At 37.6% G+C, this 24,183-nt stretch overlaps 1 protein-coding gene across 1 annotated transcript in view; it reads left to right on the top strand.

The window, feature by feature from the left end:
- The window catches only part of LOC306864794 (vasoactive intestinal polypeptide receptor), a 70,890-nt gene extending 48,324 nt beyond the window's left edge, over positions 1–22,566 (top strand). Inside the window, exons 6-13 of the mRNA XM_079409028.1 lie at positions 940–1,075; positions 13,285–13,438; positions 13,578–13,638; positions 13,759–13,831; positions 15,504–15,595; positions 16,764–16,893; positions 18,516–18,557; positions 20,978–22,566. Of these exons, the coding sequence (XP_079265154.1) occupies positions 940–1,075; positions 13,285–13,438; positions 13,578–13,638; positions 13,759–13,831; positions 15,504–15,595; positions 16,764–16,893; positions 18,516–18,557; positions 20,978–21,172 (883 nt within the window). The 3' untranslated portion in view covers positions 21,173–22,566. The remainder of the gene's footprint in view (positions 1–939; positions 1,076–13,284; positions 13,439–13,577; positions 13,639–13,758; positions 13,832–15,503; positions 15,596–16,763; positions 16,894–18,515; positions 18,558–20,977) is intronic.
- The last annotated feature ends 1,617 nt before the right edge of the window (positions 22,567–24,183 follow it).

The following is a 24,183-nucleotide window of genomic DNA, read 5'->3' as shown; positions in this document are numbered from 1 at the left end:
GAAAGATACCTTTTTTTCAAAACATTTAAAGTTCTTAAAGACCCAAAACATTTGAACGGCGCTATATGTTTCAGTCATTATTCTTTCAGACTCATTTTTGACTGAATGGGATTTATTTTGATTATTCTGATAGGGTAACAAGCAATCTATATGCAGAAATGTAGTCCCAACAACACATTTTTGTGATTGTTTTGCATTGTTCTAAACTAGCAATCCCTACAGCATGACAAATTAGTAGACGTGTCAGTATTTGGGAGTATTACTGTAAAACATACTGTAGAATATTAATCTTTTCTTTGCACCAGAGCACAGAGAGAACCCAATGTTTAAACAAAGTGTCAGTTCATTTACTAGTGTGAGGTATGGACATTATAAACAAAAGACATCATGTACAGGGTGTTCTGGGATATCAGAGTCTCTCTCTGTTTTAAAAACATTGCATTTTGGATAAAACAGCTGTGAATGTCTTCTTAAAAATATAGTTTATCCATAATATGAAAGCTATGCCATTATTTACTCACTTTCATGTTGCTTCAAACCCGAATGACATTTTTTTCTTCTACAGAGTAGATTCAGTACGGTCAGTATTTTGTCAGCCTGCCATAGCTTGATAATATTAAATAAGCATGTTGGACATTAAAATGAGCAGCTACCTTGAATTTTAAATCAGATTTTGAGAATTCCCATGTTTACCGTAAGTAGAAATGTGTGTGAAACGGAATACAACACAATGGAACAAATTATCTGTTTAACGAACCCCTTACACAGACCAGAAAGCTCAATTATGAATTCATTTGTACTGTAATTAGCTGTATTTTTTTCCGTTATTAGTTCCAAGGACAGGGTGCAATTAGGGGGCAGGGGACTTCTCAATCAGGCTTAACATATTTTAGATTCAGTCTGTGAGCGTGGCTGATTGTATTCCTTGTATTCCCTCAGGAAACTCCACTGCACACGGAACTACATCCACATGCACCTGTTTGTGTCCTTCATTCTGAAAGCCATTGCCGTCTTTGTCAAAGATGCGGTGCTCTATGATGTTATTCAAGAGTCTGACAACTGCTCCACTGGTTCTGTAAGTTTATTATTGCACAGTCTATTTACTATTTACTTTTGAATAAATCCCTCAGGAGTCTGTAATAGTTTCAATTAGCAAACAATGTGAAATCCACACGAAGCAAACCAAGTATTTATCTAGCAGTGTTAGTAATCAGTGTAAATATAGTCTATCCCAGCTGATCACATTTACATTTTTTCATACTCGCTGGCCTTGGGCCTCTCGACTGTTATGTCTGCTGCTAAACATCTATGGGCATAACTTCACACTCGCTGCTGAATTCACTGCTGTGGGTGACCTCTGTTTGAACCAGCTTGCCATAATGCTTGTTCCAGTCATTCTGGATGGCATGTACTCCCAGTGTTATTGCTGTAGCCCCTCGAGCTAACTCAATTTCACAGATTTTTCTTTCACAACATTGCAAAATCACAAGATGTTATATGAATTTTGGGTCATTTTTTGACACTGGCACCTCAGGGTATTTGGTTTGTGTTAGTTTTACACTACTGACTGACAAGCTTATGTAAGCTAGTTTACTAGTGTCCCACCAATTTTGTTAAGGAGTTTAACTAAAAACACTTGTCGAAAGTCCACAAGGACCAAAGCTGACTAGTCTCATCATCTAGGTTTTGCTTAAACCAGCACCATACAAGCACCAGCCAACCTACAGAAATTCAGGTGTGTAAGGAGGTAAAAGAGTGACAGTGACAACATTAAAATTAGACCATACAAGTAAAACATACAAACTGGTAAAACTAGTAAAAAGCAGGTAAAAGAGTGACAGCGACAAATGTAAAATTAGTCCATGCATGTAAAACTAGCAAAACTAGTAAAACAAAGGCAAAAGAGTGACAGCGACAACTTTAAAATTAGACCATGCAAGTAAACCAGCAAAATTAGTAATACTATTTAAAAAAGTACACTACTGTACTGACAAGCTTAGTTTACTAGTGTCCCACCAATGTTGTTGACGAGTTTAACCAGTAACACTTGCCGAAACATCAAAGCTGGTTAACTAGTCTCATCATCTAGGTTTTGATTAAACCAGCACCATACAAGCACCAACCAACCAATAGAAATCCATATGTGAAAGAAAGTAAAAGAGTGACAGTGACAAAATTAAAATTACACCTTGCAAGTTGATCAGCAAACTAGTAAAACTAGTAAAGCGCAGGCAAAAGAGTGACAAAATTGAAATTAGACCATGCAAGTAAATCATCCAAACTAGTAAAAGTAGTAAAAAGCAGGTAAAAGAGTGACAGCGACAAAATAAAAATTAGACCATGCAAGTAAACCAGCAAAACTAGTAAAAAAAAATATACATTTTGCAGGTTTCCATCTTGACCTGGACCAATTCATGCTGGTTTTAGCTGTTTAGTATTCTATTAAAATAAGACAAATCAGTTTCACTGTATTTTGCAGGGTTGTGGCAATAATCGTCTGACTGCTAGTAATGGTGAAGGACATTTTCTGAGATGACTCAGCTGTTGAGATGACTATTGACTGAGCTTGACAAAGGAGCATAACGTTCTCAATGAAAACATGGCTCCTTATCACAGTGTATGGAGTGAGTATGCTGGAACACGTGTCCAGTGTTCAGATCTGATGTCTGTCAATGTCTGCAGTTTGTGCTGGTATTTGCTATAGATCAAGAATGTCTGTGGAATCTTCAGATGTGTAATGCACTTTCAAACTAAGCTTTTTACTCTTTAGAATTTTAAAGCAGATTAACTTTAAAGAACTTCTGAAAAGATTATATGCATCTTTAAAATATACTTTTTACAGTTATTTTGAAGTTATAAAAATGTCTAAAACAGGGGTTCCCAAACTTTTCCATTCCACGACCCACCTAGACAAGTGGAATCTATTTCAAGGCCCACCAACATATTTGAGATAAAAAACCATTGACATTACTATAAGCTTAATCTTAATTAAAAGCATAATATGGCAGAAATGAAGTATTTAAAAAAAATAGCCATTTTATTTTATAGTACCCCTGTAAAATTTCACTACTAATATTTACGTTTTAATTTTTTCATTTACAGACAATAATGAGTCTATGAAATATGTCCATAAAACCTCGAAACGTGATCACTCTGCGGCTATGAACTGTAATCCGCGCTGCAAGTGTTGTTAAACTCATTGCGCAGTTCAGCGCAGAAAATGCCTTCACAACCCAACACTTTTTTTTTTTTTTTTAGCAAAGCATAAGAAGAGGAGCAGAATCTCAAACAGTTTGGAGATTAAAATAATTGTGAAATAATTGTAAAAATAATAAATAGATGTGTCTCATTTTTAAATAAACACTAAAAACCGAGATGACAAAATTTACTTCAGCCAGAAATGTACTTTTGTTGAATAAATGTTAAGCTATATCTTCAAAAGATTTTTTTAACTTTGGCACATTTTTTAGTGATGATATGGCAAGGAAATAATAGGAAATTTTGTAAATTCTGTTATGCTAGCATGTGGAAATATTTGTATAGTGTTAATTAACCCCGCATTTGTGCCCCGCTCAACCCGTACGTTACATGTGAAATGCTTTTGACAGACAGTTTATGGATTAAATGCATATAAAGGAACGAAAACAACACACTCTTTACATCTCTCGGAAAGATAGGCTACAGCGCCGAGTAGAGCCCTGCACGTGTAAGGGAACTGTTGTGTGTGTGTCATGTGTTCCTGCCTCTTGTGCCCATATTTGGTTTGTTTCCTGTCCTTGTTAAATGTAATCATTAGTTTAATTCTTGTCCAGCCATGTTCGTCTCATTATCTATGATTTACCTGTGTATTTATAGTCCTGTCTGTGTAGTGCCATTTTGTCTGGTCTACTCGTTATCCCCGGTGTTGGATGTCTGTGTCTTACCCTGCCTTGCCTTGCCTTGTCTTGCCCTGTCTTGATGTCAGTAAAGTGTGTTATTTGAGTTTATATCCTCGTCTGCGTGTTCCTGGTATCTCCCTCGTGTGTGCACCGTGACAGCACGGGCCTCAAATTTAGGCCCTAGCCCGGCCCGTGTCCCACAGCTTATCAGAATTACCGGCCTGTGTCCGACCCGAGCCCGTCTTTTTTTTTTTTTCTTCTCCCAAAACGGCTCATGTTTCAGCTATTAAAATACTTCAGTTTTGTATGTAATGGCAAAGTGATTATATTTTGTTTCGTTTTTTTATTGTTAATTTAGAAAAACGTTTGGAGCATTTTTTGTTCATTAAATAGGCCTAAGTTTTTTTCTTTCTTAAAGTAACGACCAAGCGGCCAGCGGCAGACCGTATGTTTGATAAATTTAGCCTTCTCAAATCATCACAACTTACAATAGTTTGTGCGGAGAGTCGAAGCTAAAGTGCAGGACATGGAGGCACCAGCGCAATCAATTGCAATTTATTCTCAATAGAAACAACTTAAAATGCGCCGAGTACTGCATCATTCGGAACTGTAAAGAGTCTACTTTTATTTGTGTGCACTCAAAATATCAACAAAACGTCTGCTTTTATAAAATAGAAAACGATGCGCTTTCTACCGTCTCGTCTTGAACCGGAGCGCTACACATAAATGAAACGAAAGTCAGCAAATACATGCCTCACAGACATGATAAATATATCTATCGAAAGCTTTAAATTACTTCTTAACAAAATAAATCAAATCGAAAACAAAAACTCTTTCATTATAATCATAATCCGTGAAGATGCACTTCTCTCTAAAGGCGCATCTAATGGAGAGATGGCGAGTCAGGATCGTCATCTTCATCTTTGCGACACTGACACAGAAAACACTAGTTTATTAGTAAATAATTCAAATATCTCCTTACTATTTCCCCTGGACACATTCATGGTAATTACTTTTGCTGGGGCTTTACGGCAAGCTTTATTGCGTGTATTTGAACGCAGGACTCTTCAGCTGTGCTGACGGCACTCGCTAGTGCTGCTGCTAACACCGTGCGGTGCTGACTCTAAACACCGTCGAGCAGCTCTTGACAGTCACGGCAGCACGAACTCGTGTTGTTTCCACCAGCGCGGCAATTTTTTTAAATTAGGCTACTAATTGATGGATGTCTAAAATATAAAAATGAGGAAGCCTAAAACAGGCCCGAGGTCCGGCCCACGTCTGAACTATGACATGAAAATTGGCCCGAAGCCTGGCCCTAGAGGCGTAAAAAAGTCGGGGCCGTCGGATGCAGGCAGTCCAGGGAGCCATGGTGGAGCAGGGAGCTCAGGGGGCCATGGAGGAGCAGGGATCTCAGGGGGCCATGGTGGAGCAGGGAGCTCAGGGGGCCATGGAGGAGCAGGGATCTCAGGGGGCCATGGAGGAGCAGGGAGTCCAGGGAGCCATAACAGAGCAGGGAGCTCAGGGGCCCATGGTGGGATAGCCTCTGTGGCCTTGGCCTCGACACTCGGCCGGAGCCATATAGCCCCCCCCAAAAAAAATCCTTTGGGAAAATCTCAGGTTCCCTGGCTGGAACCGGCTCTGGGCTTGACTTGGGATCTGAGGCCTTCCGTGGAAACAACAGCCCTGGGCTTGACTTGGGATCTTAGGCCCTCCGTGGGCCTGACGTAGGAATAGCGGCCATCTCTGGGCTGGACTTGGAAAGAGGAGCCCTCTCTGGGCTGGATGTAGGAGCAGGAGCCCTCTCTGGGCTGGACTGGGGAACAGGAGCCCTTTCTGGGCTAGACGTAGGAGCAGAGCCCTCTCTGGGCTGGACATAGGAACAGAGTCTCTCTCCGAGCTGGACATGGGGACAGGAGCCCTCTCTGGGCTGGACGTGGGAACAGGAGCCCTCTCTGGGCCTTGGTCTGGGGCTGGAGCCATCTCTGGACTCTGGTCTGGGGCTGGAGCCATCTCTGGACTCTGGTCAGGGGCTAGAGCCATCTCTGGACTCTGGTCAGGGGCTAGAGCCATCTCTGGACTCTGGTCTGGGGCTAGAGCCATCTCTGGACTCTGGTCTGGGGCTGGAGCCATCTCTGGACTCTGGTCAGGGGCTAGAGCCATCTCTGGACTCTGTTCAAGGGCTGGAGCTGACATTGGAGTGGACTCAGGGGCTGGAGCCCACAGTCTCTTCCTCTGCATTTTCCTTTTTTGGGCAGAAGAGAAGAACATAACTGCTGTCATCCTAAGGCTTAGGAGTGAATTAGCCAGTGGGCTTGTCTTTGGAGCGGCCGGTGATCCTACACTAGGAGCTGGAACAGGAAGAACCATATATGGGTACTATGAAACACTAGGGAGAAACTAGGACATGGAGAGCACATGGGGTGCAAAACAACAACAAAACAGGTCTATAACCCTGACATATACTTGTGATCACAGTCATATTGTGGCTTTATTTTTCTGGCAAAAATTAAAAGCAAGCTTTCAAGTATTGTAGACCAGGCAAGCAAGATACTATAATTGGCAAGCAACAGGTTCCTCTTTCAAAACTCGATGCAAGGGCAGCTTTTTATGGATCCATTACATCCTCTCCATGATTCTTTTCAACGGCTCCCCCCCCCTTTTTTTTTTTAGTCTTTATCAGAGACATTTTTCTACCCCTCTGGGATAGAAAATAAAGATTTATTTTATTTATTTTAAATTTTGAGACACAGAGTCACGGTATGTAAAGTCACAGTTAGAAAATATAAATCACATTTATGCAAAATAAAGTCATGATTACAAGACAATGTCACATTGTGAGGCATAAAGGCAGTTATGTGAGATAAAGTTGTGATTATGAGATATAAAAGTTGGAAGATATAAATAATAATAATAATAATTTGTTACATTTATATAGCACTTTTCTAGGCACTCAAAGCACTTTATATACAAGGGGGGAATCTCCTCAACCACCACCAGTGTGCAGCATCCACCTGGCACATTGTGAGCTTTAAAGTCATATCTGTGGGATATAAAGTCTAATAAAGTTGTGATTATGAGATATAAAGTCACTGTGTTAAATTCACAGCTGAAAGATAAAAAGCCATAATTACCGTGTTTTTTTATTGTGAAGATGAAGCAGGATTTCATACAAATAATTTCACAGTAATGAGATATAATTTTGTTGTTGTTGAAATTAAGTATTATTGATTAAGAGATGTAAAGTCATATTTTCAGTTATAAAATCACATAAGTAAAACATAAATTCTTACATTTTTATGAAGAACTATGTAGTTAAAAAGTGCTCTTTAAAAATCTTACATCAGTCTCTTTTAAAGACTTTATCTGCACGCTGTGAAATATTAATCTCTTTTGGAATCAGTGAATATTCTCAGCTAGGTTATGTGTCAAGCTGCCTTATTAACGTTACTCTCACCTTTAAATAACAGTAGACCCATGGGGAAAGACAGAATGACTGATTGCCAGAAAACAGCTTTATAAAAAGAATTAGTTGCAGTGGTTTTATCTATGATACATAATAAATGCATGATAAAAAGCTGTTGAGAGGTTCGACTCAGCAGAAGGTGTTTGTTAGCCATTTGTGTGGTCGAGCCTGCAGCGAAAGCTTTCTATCTATTTCAGGGATTGCATGCCCCGAGCAAGAGGCTGCGGCTCTCAGAGTAATTTGGGATGATTTGTGCACATTAGAACTATGAGTCGGATCCATTCATCCTGCGCTGCCTCATTTTACACGCCCGAAAGCAGAAAGCATCATTCAGAGCCTTCTGCTGTCTAAACTGTCGATTGCTTCATCCACCCAATTCTTTTCTCCTGGCTTTAAGGCATGCACTCTAATTTTGAGTGTTGCAGAGAGGAACGGGGTTTTAGATGTGTGAATCTTGAGAATCTTTGATCCCCGGATCATGGAGCTCAAAAGAAGTATTTTTAGAAAGACAGAGTTGTATTGTTATGTGCAAAACTACATAGCCTACTTTCAAAATCAAGGTGGGTGTCTAAACAACTACTCAACTTGTTAATTTTTAGCAAGTTCTGTTTCAAACTAGTGAACCATCTTGTCCATTCCTATTTTTTTGTTTTATTGGCATAAATATCACAGCTCATTAACTGTGTTCAAACGGTTGGACAGCACCACATCCACAGTTCTCAGCATGATGGTTTTGTTTGTTTTGAACAGTCAGAAGTTAGTAGTCATCATTAATTCATTCTTCTCTTGAGCAGGAGGGCATGACATTTTCAGCGTGATGCTAGATCTTTGCTCTGTTTTTCCTTTTCACCTTCAGCAACTAACACCCTCCTGTCTGATTTCATTGCTGTGTGTTTGTTTATAGTTCTCCTGCAGTCTGCCTGCCATGTCTCACTGTCTTCCCTCAACAAACTCCTCTCAACCTCCCACAGGTTCTACCTAAATAAACTGCTGCTTTCATGAAAGCCTATTACCAGTGCTTAAATTGCTATTCTGGAAGTCAAAGGAACCCAAAAAGGGGACATATACACTGCCCTCCAAAAGTATTGGAACAGTAAAGACAAAATTGCTCTGTTGGCTGTGGAGTCAAGACATTTACAAATATGATTAAAAGAGGAATATGGGACAAAACTACAGAATGTCACATTTTATTATTGGGTGATTCAGCACATAGATGTTTTACCAGCTAAGAAGTTCAGCACTTTAATCTTTTATATCTGCCTTATGTTCAACTGTCCCAATACTTATGCTCATGAACTCTATAGAGTGGCATGAACTCTAAAAGTGCTGTTCTTTTTATTTGGTAAAACATCTGTGTTGAATAACCCAATAATAAAATGTGACATTCTGTAGTTTTGTCTCATATTCATCTTTTAATCATATTTGCAAATGTCTTGACTCCATCAGAGCAATTTTGTCTTTATTGTTCCAATACTTATGGAGAGGACTGTATATATATATATATATATATATATATATATATATATATATATATATATGTATAGTTTTTACTAATGAAAAGCCATATATTCCTTTACTTTGAACTTCTTAAATATGTATTATGTATTGTAATTTTATATATATACACACACATATACTGCATAATAAATTAGCAAATTATATTCAAAATCAACTTCTTGTAATTTTCAATTTAATGATTTGACATTTATAAGGAACAGATTACCTTTTATGTCTCCCGAAGACTTAAAGGGGTCATATGATGCTATTTTAAAGATCATTATTTTGTGTATTTGGTGTAACAGAATATGTTGGCATGCTTTAATGTTCAAAAAACGAATTTTTCAAATACTGTACATTATTGTATTTCCTCTATGCCCCGCCTCTCTCAAACATGTTGTTTTCTACAAAGCCCCTCCTTCCGACAAGTGCAGTCTGCTCTGATTGGCCAGCTGACACAGTGCATTGTGATTGGCTGAACACCACAAGCGTGCGTCGGAAATGTAACGCCCCTTACCATAATCGTGAGCTTCAGCTTTCAAAGTAAATATAAAGACAGTTAATAATGTCGTTAATTTTACCACCAGTTCAAGCATGAGAGGGAAGCAGAGTTGAAACAAGACAGACACAGTGATGATGTTCATATGTAACACAAGCCATAGTTAAGACAGCTGACTCCACTGTGATGTGACCCTGTCTCTCTCTCTCTCTGTCTCTCTCTCACACACACACACACACAACGCGTTACTCTACACTGTGCAAAACTCCGCATTTGAACAGTCAATAGCAAATACTTAAACTAATAACAAAACATACTTACAGTCGCTGATTCAGAAGCACCAGATTGTCATAACAAAGTCGGAATTAACCCTTTTTTTTAAGAAATAGCCTTTGTGCACAGCCAGCCTTGTACTCTCCTAGGTTCACGAAACTGTCGTCTATAAAATGCGTTGCACAAATTCAAACATTTGGTTTGTGCTGTTCTGTTGTAAACAAATCATAACCAATGATTCCAAATTGCATCTACTTTTGGAAGGCCAAATAAAGTGCTTTTGCTTTCGCATAGAAACACACAGCGTCTCCCTAAATAAATCCTTTTGTGGGAGACTTTGAGCTTTGTAACTCTGCAGATCTTATACATGCACAAAACATTACATTTACATTTATTCATTTAGCTGACGAAAGTGACTTACAATTGCTATATATGTCAGAGGTTGCACGCCTCTGGAGCAACTAGGGGGTTAAGTCTTGCTCAGGGACACATTGGTATCTCACAGTGGATTCGAACCCGGGTCTCTCACACCAAAGGCATGTGTCTTATCCACTGCGCCATCACCACCTCCTTATTCCACATAACACACAAACATAACACACTAAAGAAAAGGAAAACAAGAAATCACATCATATGACCCCTTTAATGCAAAAGAAAATTTTTAATATTTGTTTTTCATCTGGATATCAGCTTGGAGCATGTCTCCATTCATAATAATTATGTTTTATTGATACAAAATTAAAATCTGCCCTAAATTATTATTATTTTTAAAATTAAATTACATAACCTTCACTGTGAATTTTGTCACAGTCTTTTTGAATGCAAATGCATTTCCAATAATAATAATAAAACATTTTAGGTGTTTATAAAAATAACAGTTATCCATTTTTATATTGCAATATTATTCTTGGAATATCACTGAAGTAGAGTAGTAAAATATTTGCTATAATTAAGGCTATTATCAGCCACAATTTGAACCATCCCTTTTAAATATTGGAAACAGTAAACCAGAACTAAAGTTGTTTGCTCTATCCATCTTTTTTTCCAATTTCATTTTAATTGGCAGTTACGTTTTTCGAATTTCATTTTAATTGGCAGTTAAGTTTAGCACTCAATGATAGTATGTACAGGTCCTTCTCAAAAAATTAGCATATTGTGATAAAGTTCATTATTTTCTGTAATGTACTGATAAACATTAGACTTTCATATATTTTAGATTCATTACAACACAACTGAAGTAGTTCAAGCCTTTTATTGTTTTAATATTGATGATTTTGGCATACAGCTCATGAAAACCCAAAATTCCTATCTCAAAAAATTAGCATATCATGAAAAGGTTCTCTAAACGAGCTATTAACCTAATCATCTGAATCAACTAATTAACTCTAAACACCTGCAAAAGATTCCTGAGGCTTTTAAAAACTCCCAGCCTGGTTCATTACTCAAAACCGCAATCATGGGTAAGACTGCCGACCTGACTGCTGTCCAGAAGGCCATCATTGACACCCTCAAGCAAGAGGGTAAGACACAGAAAGAAATTTCTAGAACGAATAGGCTGTTCCCAGAGTGCTGTATCAAGGCACCTCAGTGGGAAGGAAAAAGTGTGGCAGAAAACGCAGCACAACGAGAAGAGGTGACCGGACCCTGAGGAAGATTGTGGAGAAGGACCGATTCCAGACCTTGGGGGACCTGCGGAAGCAGTGGACTGAGTCTGGAGTAGAAACATCCAGAGCCACCGTGTACAGGCGTGTGCAGGAAATGGGCTACAGGTGCCGCATTCCCCAGGTCAAGCCACTTTTGAACCAGAAACAGCGGCAGAAGCGCCTGACCTGGGCTACAGAGAAGCAGCACTGGACTGTTGCTCAGTGGTCCAAAGTACTTTTTTCGGATGAAAGCAAATTTTGCATGTCATTCGGAAATCAAGGTGCCAGAGTCTGGAGGAAGACTGGGGAGAGGGAAATGCCAAAATGCCTGAAGTCCAGTGTCAAGTACCCACAGTCAGTGATGGTCTGGGGTGCCATGTCAGCTGCTGGTGTTGGTCCACTGTGTTTTATCAAGGGCAGGGTCAATGCAGCTAGCTATCAGGAGATTTTGGAGCACTTCATGCTTCCATCTGCTGAAAAGCTTTATGGAGATGAAGATTTCATTTTTCAGCACGACCTGGCACCTGCTCACAGTGCCAAAACCACTGGTAAATGGTTTACTGACCATGGTATTACTGTGCTCAATTGGCCTGCCAACTCTCCTGACCTGAACCCCATAGAGAATCTGTGGGATATTGTGAAGAGAAAGTTGAGAGATGCAAGACCCAACACTCTGGATGAGTTTAAGGCCGCTATCGAAGCATCCTGGGCCTCCATAACACCTCAGCAGTGCCACAGGCTGATTGCCTCCATGCCACGCCGCATTGAAGCAGTCATTTCTGCAAAAGGATTCCCGACCAAGTATTGAGTGCATAAATGAACATGATGGCCATTCTTTTATTGGTCGGATGAAATATGCTAATTTTTTGAGATAGGAATTTTGGGTTTTCATGAGCTGTATGCCAAAATCATCAATATTAAAACAATAAAAGGCTTGAACTACTTCAGTTGTGTTGTAATGAATCTAAAATATATGAAAGTCTAATGTTTATCAGTACATTACAGAAAATAATTAACTTTATCACAATATGCTAATTTTTAGAGAAGGACCTGTATATATGTATGATGTAGTTATTTAATTGGAAACTACTGAATGAAGAGGTGATTTTTTTTTAGAATGAGATATCCCAGTGGTTCCCACTGTACATTTTGCATGTCTCCTTTCTCTGACAGACCAATTTCGGATCTTGATGCAGGGATAGGCAACATCGGTCCTGGAGTGCCGATGTCCGGCAGAGTTTAGCTCCAACCTTGAAAAAAACCCTCACCTGCCTGTAGCCCTAGTAATTCTGAAGATCTTGATTAGCTTGTTCAGGTGTGTTTGATTAGGGTTGGAGCTAAACTCTGAAGGACAGCAGCACTCCAGGACCGACATTGCCTATCCCTGGCCGTTTCTCAATATGCGTACTTGTCTGTACTTGTGTTCTTGTGGACTTGTGAAACGTCATCAGTCGCTGCCCAAGTACTGTTCCAATTCAAAGTTCACATCTAGCCAAGTCCAGTTCAAATCCCCGGATGTGTTCTTGATCCGCCCCTTTTACCGAGGATGCATCGAGAGGTGACTTGTGCGGACTTGATACGGGCCATAACCCAGAATTCAGTTCGTCCTCCCGTCCTCGAGAGTTCGTTCTTCTGAGTCGAACTTGGCAAGTCCAAACTCGAAAGGACGGAAGTCCAGACTCTGCGAACTTGGTATTGAGAACCGGCCCCTGTCTTGAAGTCTCTACTAATGAGCTGATGACCTGAATCAGGTGTGTTTGATTAAGGAGACGTGCAAAAAACATGTTGGGGAGCCTCCAGGACCAGGGTTGGGAACTACTGAGACTTCCAAAATCATCATTGTTGCAGCTATATTCAAAACGGTTGTCGCTTTTGTGGAAAACATTTGCATATACAGTGGTTGCACTGCAGCGTTTTACAATTTGTTTTTATCAATGTGGTAAATGTCAGGATGTCCCTACTTCTCAGAGCACTCAAGGGTGGGAATGAATTCTCAAAGCCATTCTCATTTCCTCTGTCTCTGATTTTCAGGTTGGCTGCAAAGCTGTGATTGTCTTTTTCCAGTATTGCATTATGGCAAGCTTCTTCTGGCTGCTAGTCGAAGGTCTGTATCTTCATGCTCTGTTGGCCGTCTCCTTCTTCTCAGAGAGGAAGTACTTTTGGTGGTACATTCTGATTGGTTGGGGTAGGTGTCTTATGTGCATCTGTTTCTTTATGAACCTGCTTTTGTTAGCCTTTGACACAATGATTATTTCAGTGAGCCATGTAAAACAGCAGCTGCTGATGTATTGACTGAAATACACTCTCATTTCACCTCGCTACAGGAGGTCCAACGATTTTCATCATGGCTTGGAGCTTTGCCAAAGCTTACTTCAATGATGTCGGGTAAGAGAAATGCATCAGTCAAAGCCTTCAATGATTTTATGTAAAAATCAAGACATAAATACTTAGACATTGCAAGCAAAAATGTATACATGACATTTATTTGACTTTTTTTTTTTCCAGATGCTGGGATATAATTGAAAATTCCGACCCATTCTGGTGGATTATCAAAACCCCGATATTAGCTTCAATTCTGGTGAGATGTCCTTTCACTCCTAGAGTATCTGATATGTCACCATTACTATAATTATAGAAAGTTGGTATTGTACATTATGATTTCTGTCATGCATGGTTACACTTGTTATGGCTGACTTGGTTCCCCTGTCTAACCTGTGAAGAATTTTTTTTTTTCTGAGAAATGGCTTCGTTATTATGTCAGTTATTTGTTAAATAAATTGCAGCAGTCCCAAATAAGTCTGGCCTTTCCTGGCAATACTTTCAACTCTAGGACACATCTCATCCATCTTCACTGACTGCTAGCATAAACATTAAAGAAATGATGTCCAGTTACAATACCTAAAATACACTGTGTCCCTTGCATATAACGTATGCATTTTACAAGGGACACAGTATATACACACACAAATTCACTATATATTATATATTTAGTGCTTGCTTTTTATTTATTCTTTATATAAATATTTTAAATAAAAATATTGCATTTTATAGAAATATTTTCATTTAGTATATTATCATTTCATATGTTATATATATTTTAGTTTCTTTTGAGTTGTTTTATATCTTTTTAGTGTATTTAGTTATTTTATAACTATAATACAATTTGTAGATTATATATAAATTTTATATAATTAGTGCATGTTTTATGTATTTTAGTGCTTTATAAAATAAAATAAATTCAGTTATTTTTGTTTTTCTATATATTTGAATACATTTATTTTAGATTTTATATACATTTTAGTGCTTTCTCCTTTTTATGTTGGTAATATTTTTATGATAAATATTTCTGTATAATTTTTATTCTTTAGTGTGTGTGTGTGTGTGTGTATGTCTACTTTTGTTTTCCCCTAAAGGAAAAGCCAATTTTCATGATCTTTATTAGGGCTGCTCTACATAAACAATATAATTTCCTTTCCAATAATTAAAATAATATTTAAGTTAACACAACTTTATTAGATGCATATACATCTGTCAGCAAGCTCCTAATAATTATTCTGAAAACTTGTCATGAGAGTCACTTTGTGTTTTGGCTGCTTGTTTATACCTTGGCCTAGAATATAAGGATTTGCTTATTGCTAAGTGTTAAGATGTCAGTAACACACTAACCTGTTGACGTATGTGCCAGGCAATGTTATCTCTCTAGGGATTTATATTATACATGAAATATCAATAAGGGCTGAAAGATGTGAAAAACACCCTTGCAAGCTCTTCGTGGCTTTTCTTTTGAGAGATTTAAGGGAAAGAAAGATGCACTTGAGAGAGAGAGAATGACAGAGAGAAAATCTGTCAGTCTTGTGGAATGTTTATGCAGATATATTTATGGTGTTGGGGATTTGCTATGGTAGGCATGAAAACTGAAACACTTCTTGTCCTCCCCCATTTCGACATGCTTATTGCAAATGCAGTTAATGCTTGTTTTTGCTAGTCAGAAAGTAAACAGTCTTAACACAGTCCATCTCGTCTACTTGGAGATAATGTTGTCTGCCTTGCTGCCGTCTTAAGGAGGTAGTTTGTTCTGAACTTTTGCTAATAGATGCCAGTCCCTGCTTTCTGTGAGACGTATAAACACTGTGCTTTGGAACCACTGGCTTTATGACCCCTCAGTGATTTCAGTAATTTGTGCTGAATCATGACATAAAGCTCTTCGAAATAAAAACACCTGCTATTTTGTTGTTTGTCACCAACAACAGATGAACTTTATCCTCTTCATTTGTATCATTCGGATACTGCGGCAGAAGATCAACTGTCCTGACATTGGGAGAAATGAATCAAACCAATATTCGTAAGTATTTGGACCCCATTCAAACAGATTTTTGCATTCAAATAAGAATAATTCTGTAATTTGTTCTGTTTAATCTCCTCACCCTGCGGAGAGGAACAGCGTGAAATTTAAAGGCATAGTCCACACAAAAATGAAAATTCTGTCATTTGCTCACCCTCATCTCACTCCGAACTCATGACTAACTCTCTTCTGTGCAGCACGACAGGAGATTTTACTCTTTTAAGTGAGATGTTAACCTAGTGTGAGACATCTTGACAAATGGGAATGAGATTCAAGAACTGCAGCAAAGGAGATTACCTGTGACTATAATAGCGACTTAAATTTCTTAAAATATATTTTCTTGACTCTAAGCTATCATATGACTTTAGAAGACTTGGAATCTTGCAAATGAGTCAAATGACTACTTTTATTATACTTCTTTGCATTCTTTTTGAAGATTGAAGCTTACATTAATTGTAATTTCATGGAAAAGAACGGAAAGCAAGTTATTTATACATCTTTCATGGGTGAAAGAAAGTGATAATGGCTGATTTTTCATTTTTGGGTGAACTTTCCATTTAAATGTTGGTCCAAATTGGTTAAAGCTTGAAAGTTCTGGTCTATTCGGTAGACCAGCCTTCGGCTAATCAGCAAGACCAGCAGAAAATGAAATCTGGTTGGCCAAAGGAGTCTTGTTGGTTAAGATAGTTATGAAGTCTGAAGGGGACACCAGCATCTAAATCACAACTTCTGCTATAGACCAACTATTCTGGTCTTTTTGGTAGGATGAGGACTGGAGGTACATAAGAAACATTTTAGCTTATGTAATTTTAACATGGGCATAAAATATGGGAGTATTTTAGCTGGCCTCTCCAGCAGCGAGCGAGAACCCACTGCACTGCAATCTCATCATCTAAAATGTCACTGGCTCTCTCCGCCCTTGTTCGGATGATTTAATGTCCTTTGTCCTTAAGTAGCTCTCCACTGTGCAGTTCGCAAAAAACAAGACTCAATTCTTAAACACCTGCAATTTTCTACCCAGCATCACTAATGTTTTTATTCCAGTAATATGCTTTTTGATATCACCTAGTAATATCATTCTCTGCCCTGCGCTGTGTGCAGGTTATTACTGACAGGAAAGTATCCCATAAAGCTGTTCTTTGTTTTGTTTTTTTCTTCTTTTCTATAGGAGGCTGGCAAAATCCACACTTTTGTTGATTCCACTCTTTGGCATAAACTTCATCATATTCGCTTTCATTCCTGAGAACATAAAAACTGAGCTAAGGCTTGTGTTTGACCTCATTCTTGGGTCATTTCAGGTACGTCTAAGGATTTAATCACTCAAACTAGCTGTGAAAACAAAAAGTAAAGCCCAAATATCAATATCAAATAGAACTGCTCAGGGCTTCTCAAACAGTCTCCATAGAGAATTTCTGTCTCGTACACTTTAGCTATTGGCCATTGTTTTTTTTAATTGCATAATTGGGTGTTTCTTCAACTGTGGCCACTTTTGCCCTGTGGATGTTTAGAAAATAAACCCTCTTATAAACACACTTCACATTCTCACTAGTTTATTCAATTTAATTTAAGGTCATGTGGACATTTCCACCAATTTGCAAATGACATAGTGTTTAAAGGAAATTGGTGAAAAACTACATTAATTTTTTTTTATTATGATTAAAATGTTGACTCCTTTGTCTTGCTTTGTCTGGCATTATAAACAAGCACATTTTTGTATGCTAAATACGAACAATAACAATATTTTCACTCTTTTTTGCATTAATAGAGCTTGATTAGAAAAGACACTTAATGTTAGTTAATGCTATAACGAAGTAATAATGGACAATTCATTTGTTGCAGTTTTTATTAATCTTTGTTAATTTTAGTTAATGTTATATATTATTGTTTGATCATTAGCTTTCCATTGATGTATGGTTTGTTAGGATAGGACAATATTTGGCTGAGATGCAACTATTTGAAAATCTGAAAATCAATATCGAAATATTGAGAAAATCGCCTTTAAAGTTGTGCAAATTAAGTCCTTAGCAATGCATATTACTAATCAAAAATGAAGTTTTGAGATTTATGGTAAGAAATTTACAAAAAACCTTCATGGAACATGATCTTTACATAATATCCTAATGATTTTTGGCATAAAAGAAAAATCAATCATTTTGACCCATATAATGTATTTTTGGCTATTGCTACAAATATACCCCAGCGACTTAAGACTGGTTTTGTGGTCCAGGGTCATATATATATATATATATATAATGTTAACAAATTGAACCTTACTGTAAAAGGTTACCAGTTGTATTTTATATGTCTTTATGTATTTTAAATGCATAAACTTTTCAAAATCTTTAGTAAAAAAAAACAGTTGCTATGACTGTAGTCAGAAAGTCGTAATTTTGAATTTATATTTAAATAATTTACATACGATAACCATGTAAATTATTTATTATGAAATTATTTATGGGGAGCAACAATTGCCAATAATCTGAATATTAACAAGTTGAGTCTGGGAAAAGGGTAAAGCAACAATCAATTTAAAAAAAAAAAAAGGAAAGGGGAAAAAAATGAAGCATGGTAGAAACTTTTCAGTACAGTTTTAAATGTGACCTTCATGGAACAAAAGAAAAAAAATCTGTTAATTTTAATAAAAAATAAGCCATTGGGACAAAAAAGTGCCCCAATTTTAACATTGTTAGGCAGAGCCACTAGAATGACTGGCATCAATTCAAGAAGGGTTTGTCCCCGTTAGTTAAATATTCTTACAGTATATCTGCGACAGGACTTACCAACCCATATTTTTTAGGCCACAGTCATAGACAGTCCGGTAGGAATCTCTAGGCATTTAGCACATTGTCATTCCCACGTGTAATGTCTTCATTGTACCTACAGCGACATATCAGTAAGTTGCTTTCACTTGTTTTAACAGGGTTTTGTGGTTGCTGTACTCTACTGTTTCCTGAATGGAGAGGTAAGAAATGGATGGATGGAAAGACAGACAGAATCTTTAGGTGCACTCAGTCACAACTGATCAGAAGCCACTTCCTATATTGGTTTCATTCAATTTCTCTAGCTAAAAGCTAAAGCCCTGGAAGCCTGGAATTGGCTTAGATTCTGCTAGCTCACACAGGCTACAAATATCTCTAGACATACTGGCAGAGGAGGCCTATTACTTTGATATATGCATTGATGTTCACAGCATCTTGGGACTTTTTTGCTTGTACAGATTAAATAAAAGGGTCACAGGTGCAGACTTCATTCCAGGTGCATTCAAATAATTTGACATGTTTGTGTACCACAGATGAACAACTAGTACACAAACGGATTTCTATGTTTAAAACGAATGTTTTACAATAAAAATAAGCCAGGCTCACTGGAATTAAATGACTACATTTGCAAAACATTCACTTCACTTCACTTTTCTTTTTTTTTTTTGTACAATAACTTTTTAATTGTTTTCACAAATAGAAGAAAAAAACTAAAATGAAACAAACCTGAACACCCCCCACAACAACATACAAGAGACATAGGAGTAACATACGATGTTAAATCAAATAATCATACAGAATATATCTTTAGCATTCAATGACAGCATGTTAGTATTTCCAATTTAAACACACTCTGCGTTTTTTACAAACTTGTGATATATTCTGAGGGAGATTGCAAAAGAAAGGGTAGCAGTAAAACAACTTTTGTTACTTTTAACACAAATGTCACAATTGTCATGCAGTTCCTTACACATTACTATGTTCCTATGTCAAAACACTTAGTGCATAATTTGCAAACTAATACATTTTCTAATACGTTTGCTTCACACAAGCAGCTCCATATTTATGGATTTGACATGGTAAACTTGCTCTATAACTTACCTGGTACATCATTGCCCTTGCAATGTAGAACTAGAGCTTAGCAAGACTAGTAGACTAGTAAATATACTACTAGATGCAAGCAGCAATGGCATGGTTGTTTCCGTAAATGCATTTTATCTCATGTTTGCTTTTATTAACACTATAGGATTTAATGAAGGGGGTACATTATTTTCTAATACAACAAAGCATTAATCATTTAGACTCACTTACCAGACATTTCATTTCCAAACTGCTTTGAAACGTGCATCAACCAACATAATAAAATGTTACTGCAGTCATATTCAAGGGTGTGTTTACACTTGAAGAACCAGGTATGCTTGAGCATTCTGTTGTTGAAATGTGGGTCTCCGTCTGCTTGTTTGGCACAGACCAAGGTTTGGATGGGCCCATTCACACCAAAAAGGATAGCTATAAAAATAACAAAGATATGGTTTCCAAAATCAGTCCAAATTTAGTTCACAACACCACCAGAACAATAACCGCACAAAGGAATAGTATAATTGGAATCACTTTCAAAATTTTTTTCCAGCTGATCAACAATAAAAACACTGGTAGCCAATCAGAATCCCAAAAGCTATGTACCATCAGTCACTAGAGATTTCACTTTCAAAGTGCTGTGAAATGTGCTACAAGCAACACAATATAATTTTGCAAAGAAAGCATGTTTTTTTTATGACACTGGGCTTTTTAATAAACCCACATTTACAATAGAGTAAAAATTAAACCACTTATAGTGTCTTATAGTATGTGGATGTCACCTAACATACTTAAAGTTTTGCAGAAATGTAGCCTTGGGTCAAGTATTTCCAATGAGACGGTGTTGTGTAAAACCCAGCTGCAACCGTTTTAATGTTCCTTATTTACGGAGTTACTTAAAGGGATCGTTCACCCAAAAATGAAAATTCTGCCATTTAATTATCGGTACTCACCCTCTTGTTGTTCCAAACCCTTTACATCCAGTTCATCTTCAGAACACAAATTAAGATATTTTTGATGAAATCCGAGAGCTTTCTGACCCTGCATAGATAGCAATGCAACTACTGCATTCAAGGCCCAGAAAGGTAGTAAGGACATCCTTAAAATAGTCCATGTGACATCAGTGGTTCAACCGTAATTTTATGAAGCTATGAAAATAATTTGAGAGCAAAGAAAACAAACATAATGACTTTATTCAACAATTTCTTCTCTTTGATTCAAGATTTTATTTGTCACATGGTTATATATATGATACATAACCAGCAGTGAAATGTATGTATTTTATGTGTCAGTCTTCGACGCGCATTCATGAGAGTACCACAACAAATGTCACATGGACTATTCCTTACTACCTTTCTGGGACTTGAACGTAAAGTGACTTGAACAAAAGTCTTATGGGTTTGGAACGACACGAGGGTGAGTAATTAATGACAGAATTTTCATTTTTGGGTGATCTATCCTTTTAATGTAACTTTGTACAAAACTGTAGAGTGAGAATGTTTTATCCATCACCAGCTGATTAGATTGGATCTCGTCATTCTCGCAGGTCCAAGCTGAGATCAAGAGGAAATGGAGGCGATGGCACCTCGAAAGGTTTCTGGGTCCTGACACCAAATACCAGCACCCATCCATGGGCAGCAATGGCAACAACTTTAGCACGCAGATCTCCATGCTGACTCGCTGCAGCCCAAAGACTCGCCGTGCATCCGCATGTCAAGACGAGACGTCCATCACAGTCTAAGATAGCATCTACAATGATGTGGTATTGTCACCAGAATGAGACCGTGAGAGGACATGAAGATGTTCAGGAAGTGTTCTAGTGAAATTCAGTTCTGAACTTCAGGCTGTATTATACATTTTTGGAGAGATGACCTACTAAACCCTACATTTGCTGAAAATAGTGCAATTTGTTGTCATAGGAGTCATCAATGAGGTTCTTGTATGAAAAGCAGAACATTTGGACAGGCACAGATCATCTTCTGCAACACATAAAACCTGTAAATAAAGCCACAGTGATCTTCTGGAGAGCAGCGAGATTGTAGCTTTGCCGTCATTTTGTGCCAGCTCGGCTCTGCAGGGACACAGAAGCAACAGCATCATCAGGAATGACTGATACGCTGCAGGAAAAAGAGGTTGGGGATTCTTTGCCTGGACTGCTCTTATATATTTAGCTTATGAGGGAAGTTAAAAAAAAAAAAAAAAAAGAGAAACAAAAAGGCAACTAAAAGTGGATTGTTGAATATCCAATATATGGAGATACACTGTAGAGACCAAATGTGATGTTTCTTCGAAACGTTTTTTTTTTTTTTTTGACGTTTTCAGGTGTGTGTGTGTGTGTGTGTGTGTGCGTGTGCGTGTGCGTGTGTGTATTTAGGCACGTTTGGAAGCCAAATGCCCTTCTCTGCACTATCATTCCAGATCAGTCATCCCAGCGGTGTGTCAACATTCAGTTTGCATGTTTGTCAATGCATGAGTGTCATTGTGCCACGTATCGCGGTGACTTGATGGTTTTATATTCTAATGTCAAATCCTTTTGTGAGAAGAACAAACTATCAATTGTGAGATCAGCTATAACAAGGACAGCGCTGTTGGAGCTTGATATAACTGCCATAGGCTTTGACAATGCTTATTGTTTATCTTAAAGAATAATACATGTCGACCAATTTACACTTAACAATGGAAGTGGTACTTATGTGTATTGTAAGTCTTTGCAGTAATGCTAATGCTGTAAACTTACCATTTCTTTTGTACTGTGACAACATTTTTTTTTTACGTCCTTTGGTTTCAGTGGTATCTTGCAGTGTTTGTTCAACTAGAAGGATTTTTGTGTTTATGTACAAGCTAAAGGGAAATGGAAAAAGCAGGCCGCCCTGTCACACCAATGTTCTTGTCTCATAGTTTTACTCATTGAGATGGACTTGCAGCCAGATCAAGGCCTGTGAAGTCCCGGGAAGCGACTCGAACTGGGTCAGCGCCACATAAAGGTAGTTCAGTCTGGATTGTGGTTTCTGTTTCCAGTGGAGTGTAAAATAATTATGTACAGTCACATCTGATAGAATATATAAAGGGAATGTACAGCAAATTCATTTTAATGCTACAGCTGGGATGTCTTGCAAAGGTTATATTAATAGATTTAAAAAAAAAAAATTAAAGCCTCAAATCACTGCCCAATATTGTCCGACGGCATACAGTAGTTTTTATTTTAAATGTGTGATTAGCCAGATTACCTCTAATCTACCACGATAAAGAATGTATGTTATTAAAATTGTCATTTTCAATGTATAAAAGATCAAGTATCACTTCAAGTCAGCTAGCAGTGTACTTTGTGAACTTTATATAAAAGTATACAAGAAAAGGTGCCTATTTTAATGAATTGCGCTGTATATGTCTGGTTTTGAAACGATGTGCTGTTTTGTTGTATATTAATGTGGGTGAAACGCAATATATAAGTGCACAGCAGAAGAACTGGATGTTGTGTATATTAACTGTGCTGTGAAAGTGAGTAATATTTGTCCATACCGCATGCTACACAGGCAACGGTACATTTCAAGTAATAAATTCATAAAAAGCATGACCCAAATTCTTTACAGTCATGTGTACGCGTGAATATTTTTGTATCCACATTTAAATAAGCTTGATACATGGTATTTTTGTAACATTTGGGACCATATTCCATTGTTGTTTGAATGTTCACGATCAACATTTTTAAATAAACAACTTGAGCTGTACGTTTACATTGTTACACAAGAACTGCTTGTCCATTGGGTTACAACAGACACTTTCATATCACATCCTTTCTATTTTCCATCTGCCTTAAAGAAAACTAAGAATAAGCCATGTGTCACAGCCCTGTTTCCCCAGAGAGATTCAGCTAAATAATTTATTTGCTGTGTAAATTTCACTCTACTGAAATACACCGCTTCCCCTCCGAGCCTGTCAAATCCCAGACTTACTTTGGAGAACCGTTCTGCTTTTGCCTTCTGGTAAGCACTGAATGAAATTAAGGGCATAGCAGCAAATGCTAACAACAAAACACATTTTTCTACTTTTAGAAGCTTTGGTTTAATTGTCTAGATAATAGCACCAATCCATTGTGCCAGCTCAGCGTCGATCCTGCAAGAAACAGGACATTTTCCTTATCTACCTAGCTTTCTCTATTGTTTCTTCTGTTCAGGAAAATATGAGTAGTCAACCAATATAAACAAGTTAATGTGGGTTATGACATGCACTTTAAAAGTCTTTAAAAGAACTCAATTACTCAAAAACAATGCTGAAAGCAAATAGGAAAATGCCAGCAACTCATAATCAAACAAACTTTTTAAAAGAGAAGACAATTCCAATATCTTTTGTTATTAATGTCAAAGGCAGAGCATCCGGTCAAATTATATATTATATATTTTGTAACAAATTCATGTTACTTTGTAGTAAAATTCGCAAAGCTTGTGTTGTGGGGAAAACATTACAGGTGGACCATATAGGGAAGAAAATAATTTGACAAGCACAAACCCCAAAAGCAAAACTCAAAGTTATATTAAACTCTTTTTATATTTATACTGAAATGAGCTATCATTTCAACTCTTTAATGTGCCATTTGATCCTTTTTGGACTGTTTTCTGTAAGTGAATCCAATTAAAGTCACACCATAATGTTGGCTACATTATGACGTATACATCAGCAGGGGTCTGACAGGAAAGAACCATTTCCAGTCACTCATCAGACACCGGCTGAGAACATTTTGAATAGCCGAAGTAA

Source organism: Barbus barbus (genome assembly GCF_936440315.1).
Source record: "Barbus barbus genome assembly, chromosome: 46".
Classification (NCBI taxonomy): domain Eukaryota; kingdom Metazoa; phylum Chordata; class Actinopteri; order Cypriniformes; family Cyprinidae; genus Barbus; species Barbus barbus.
This window is presented reverse-complemented; position numbering and strand designations above follow the sequence as displayed.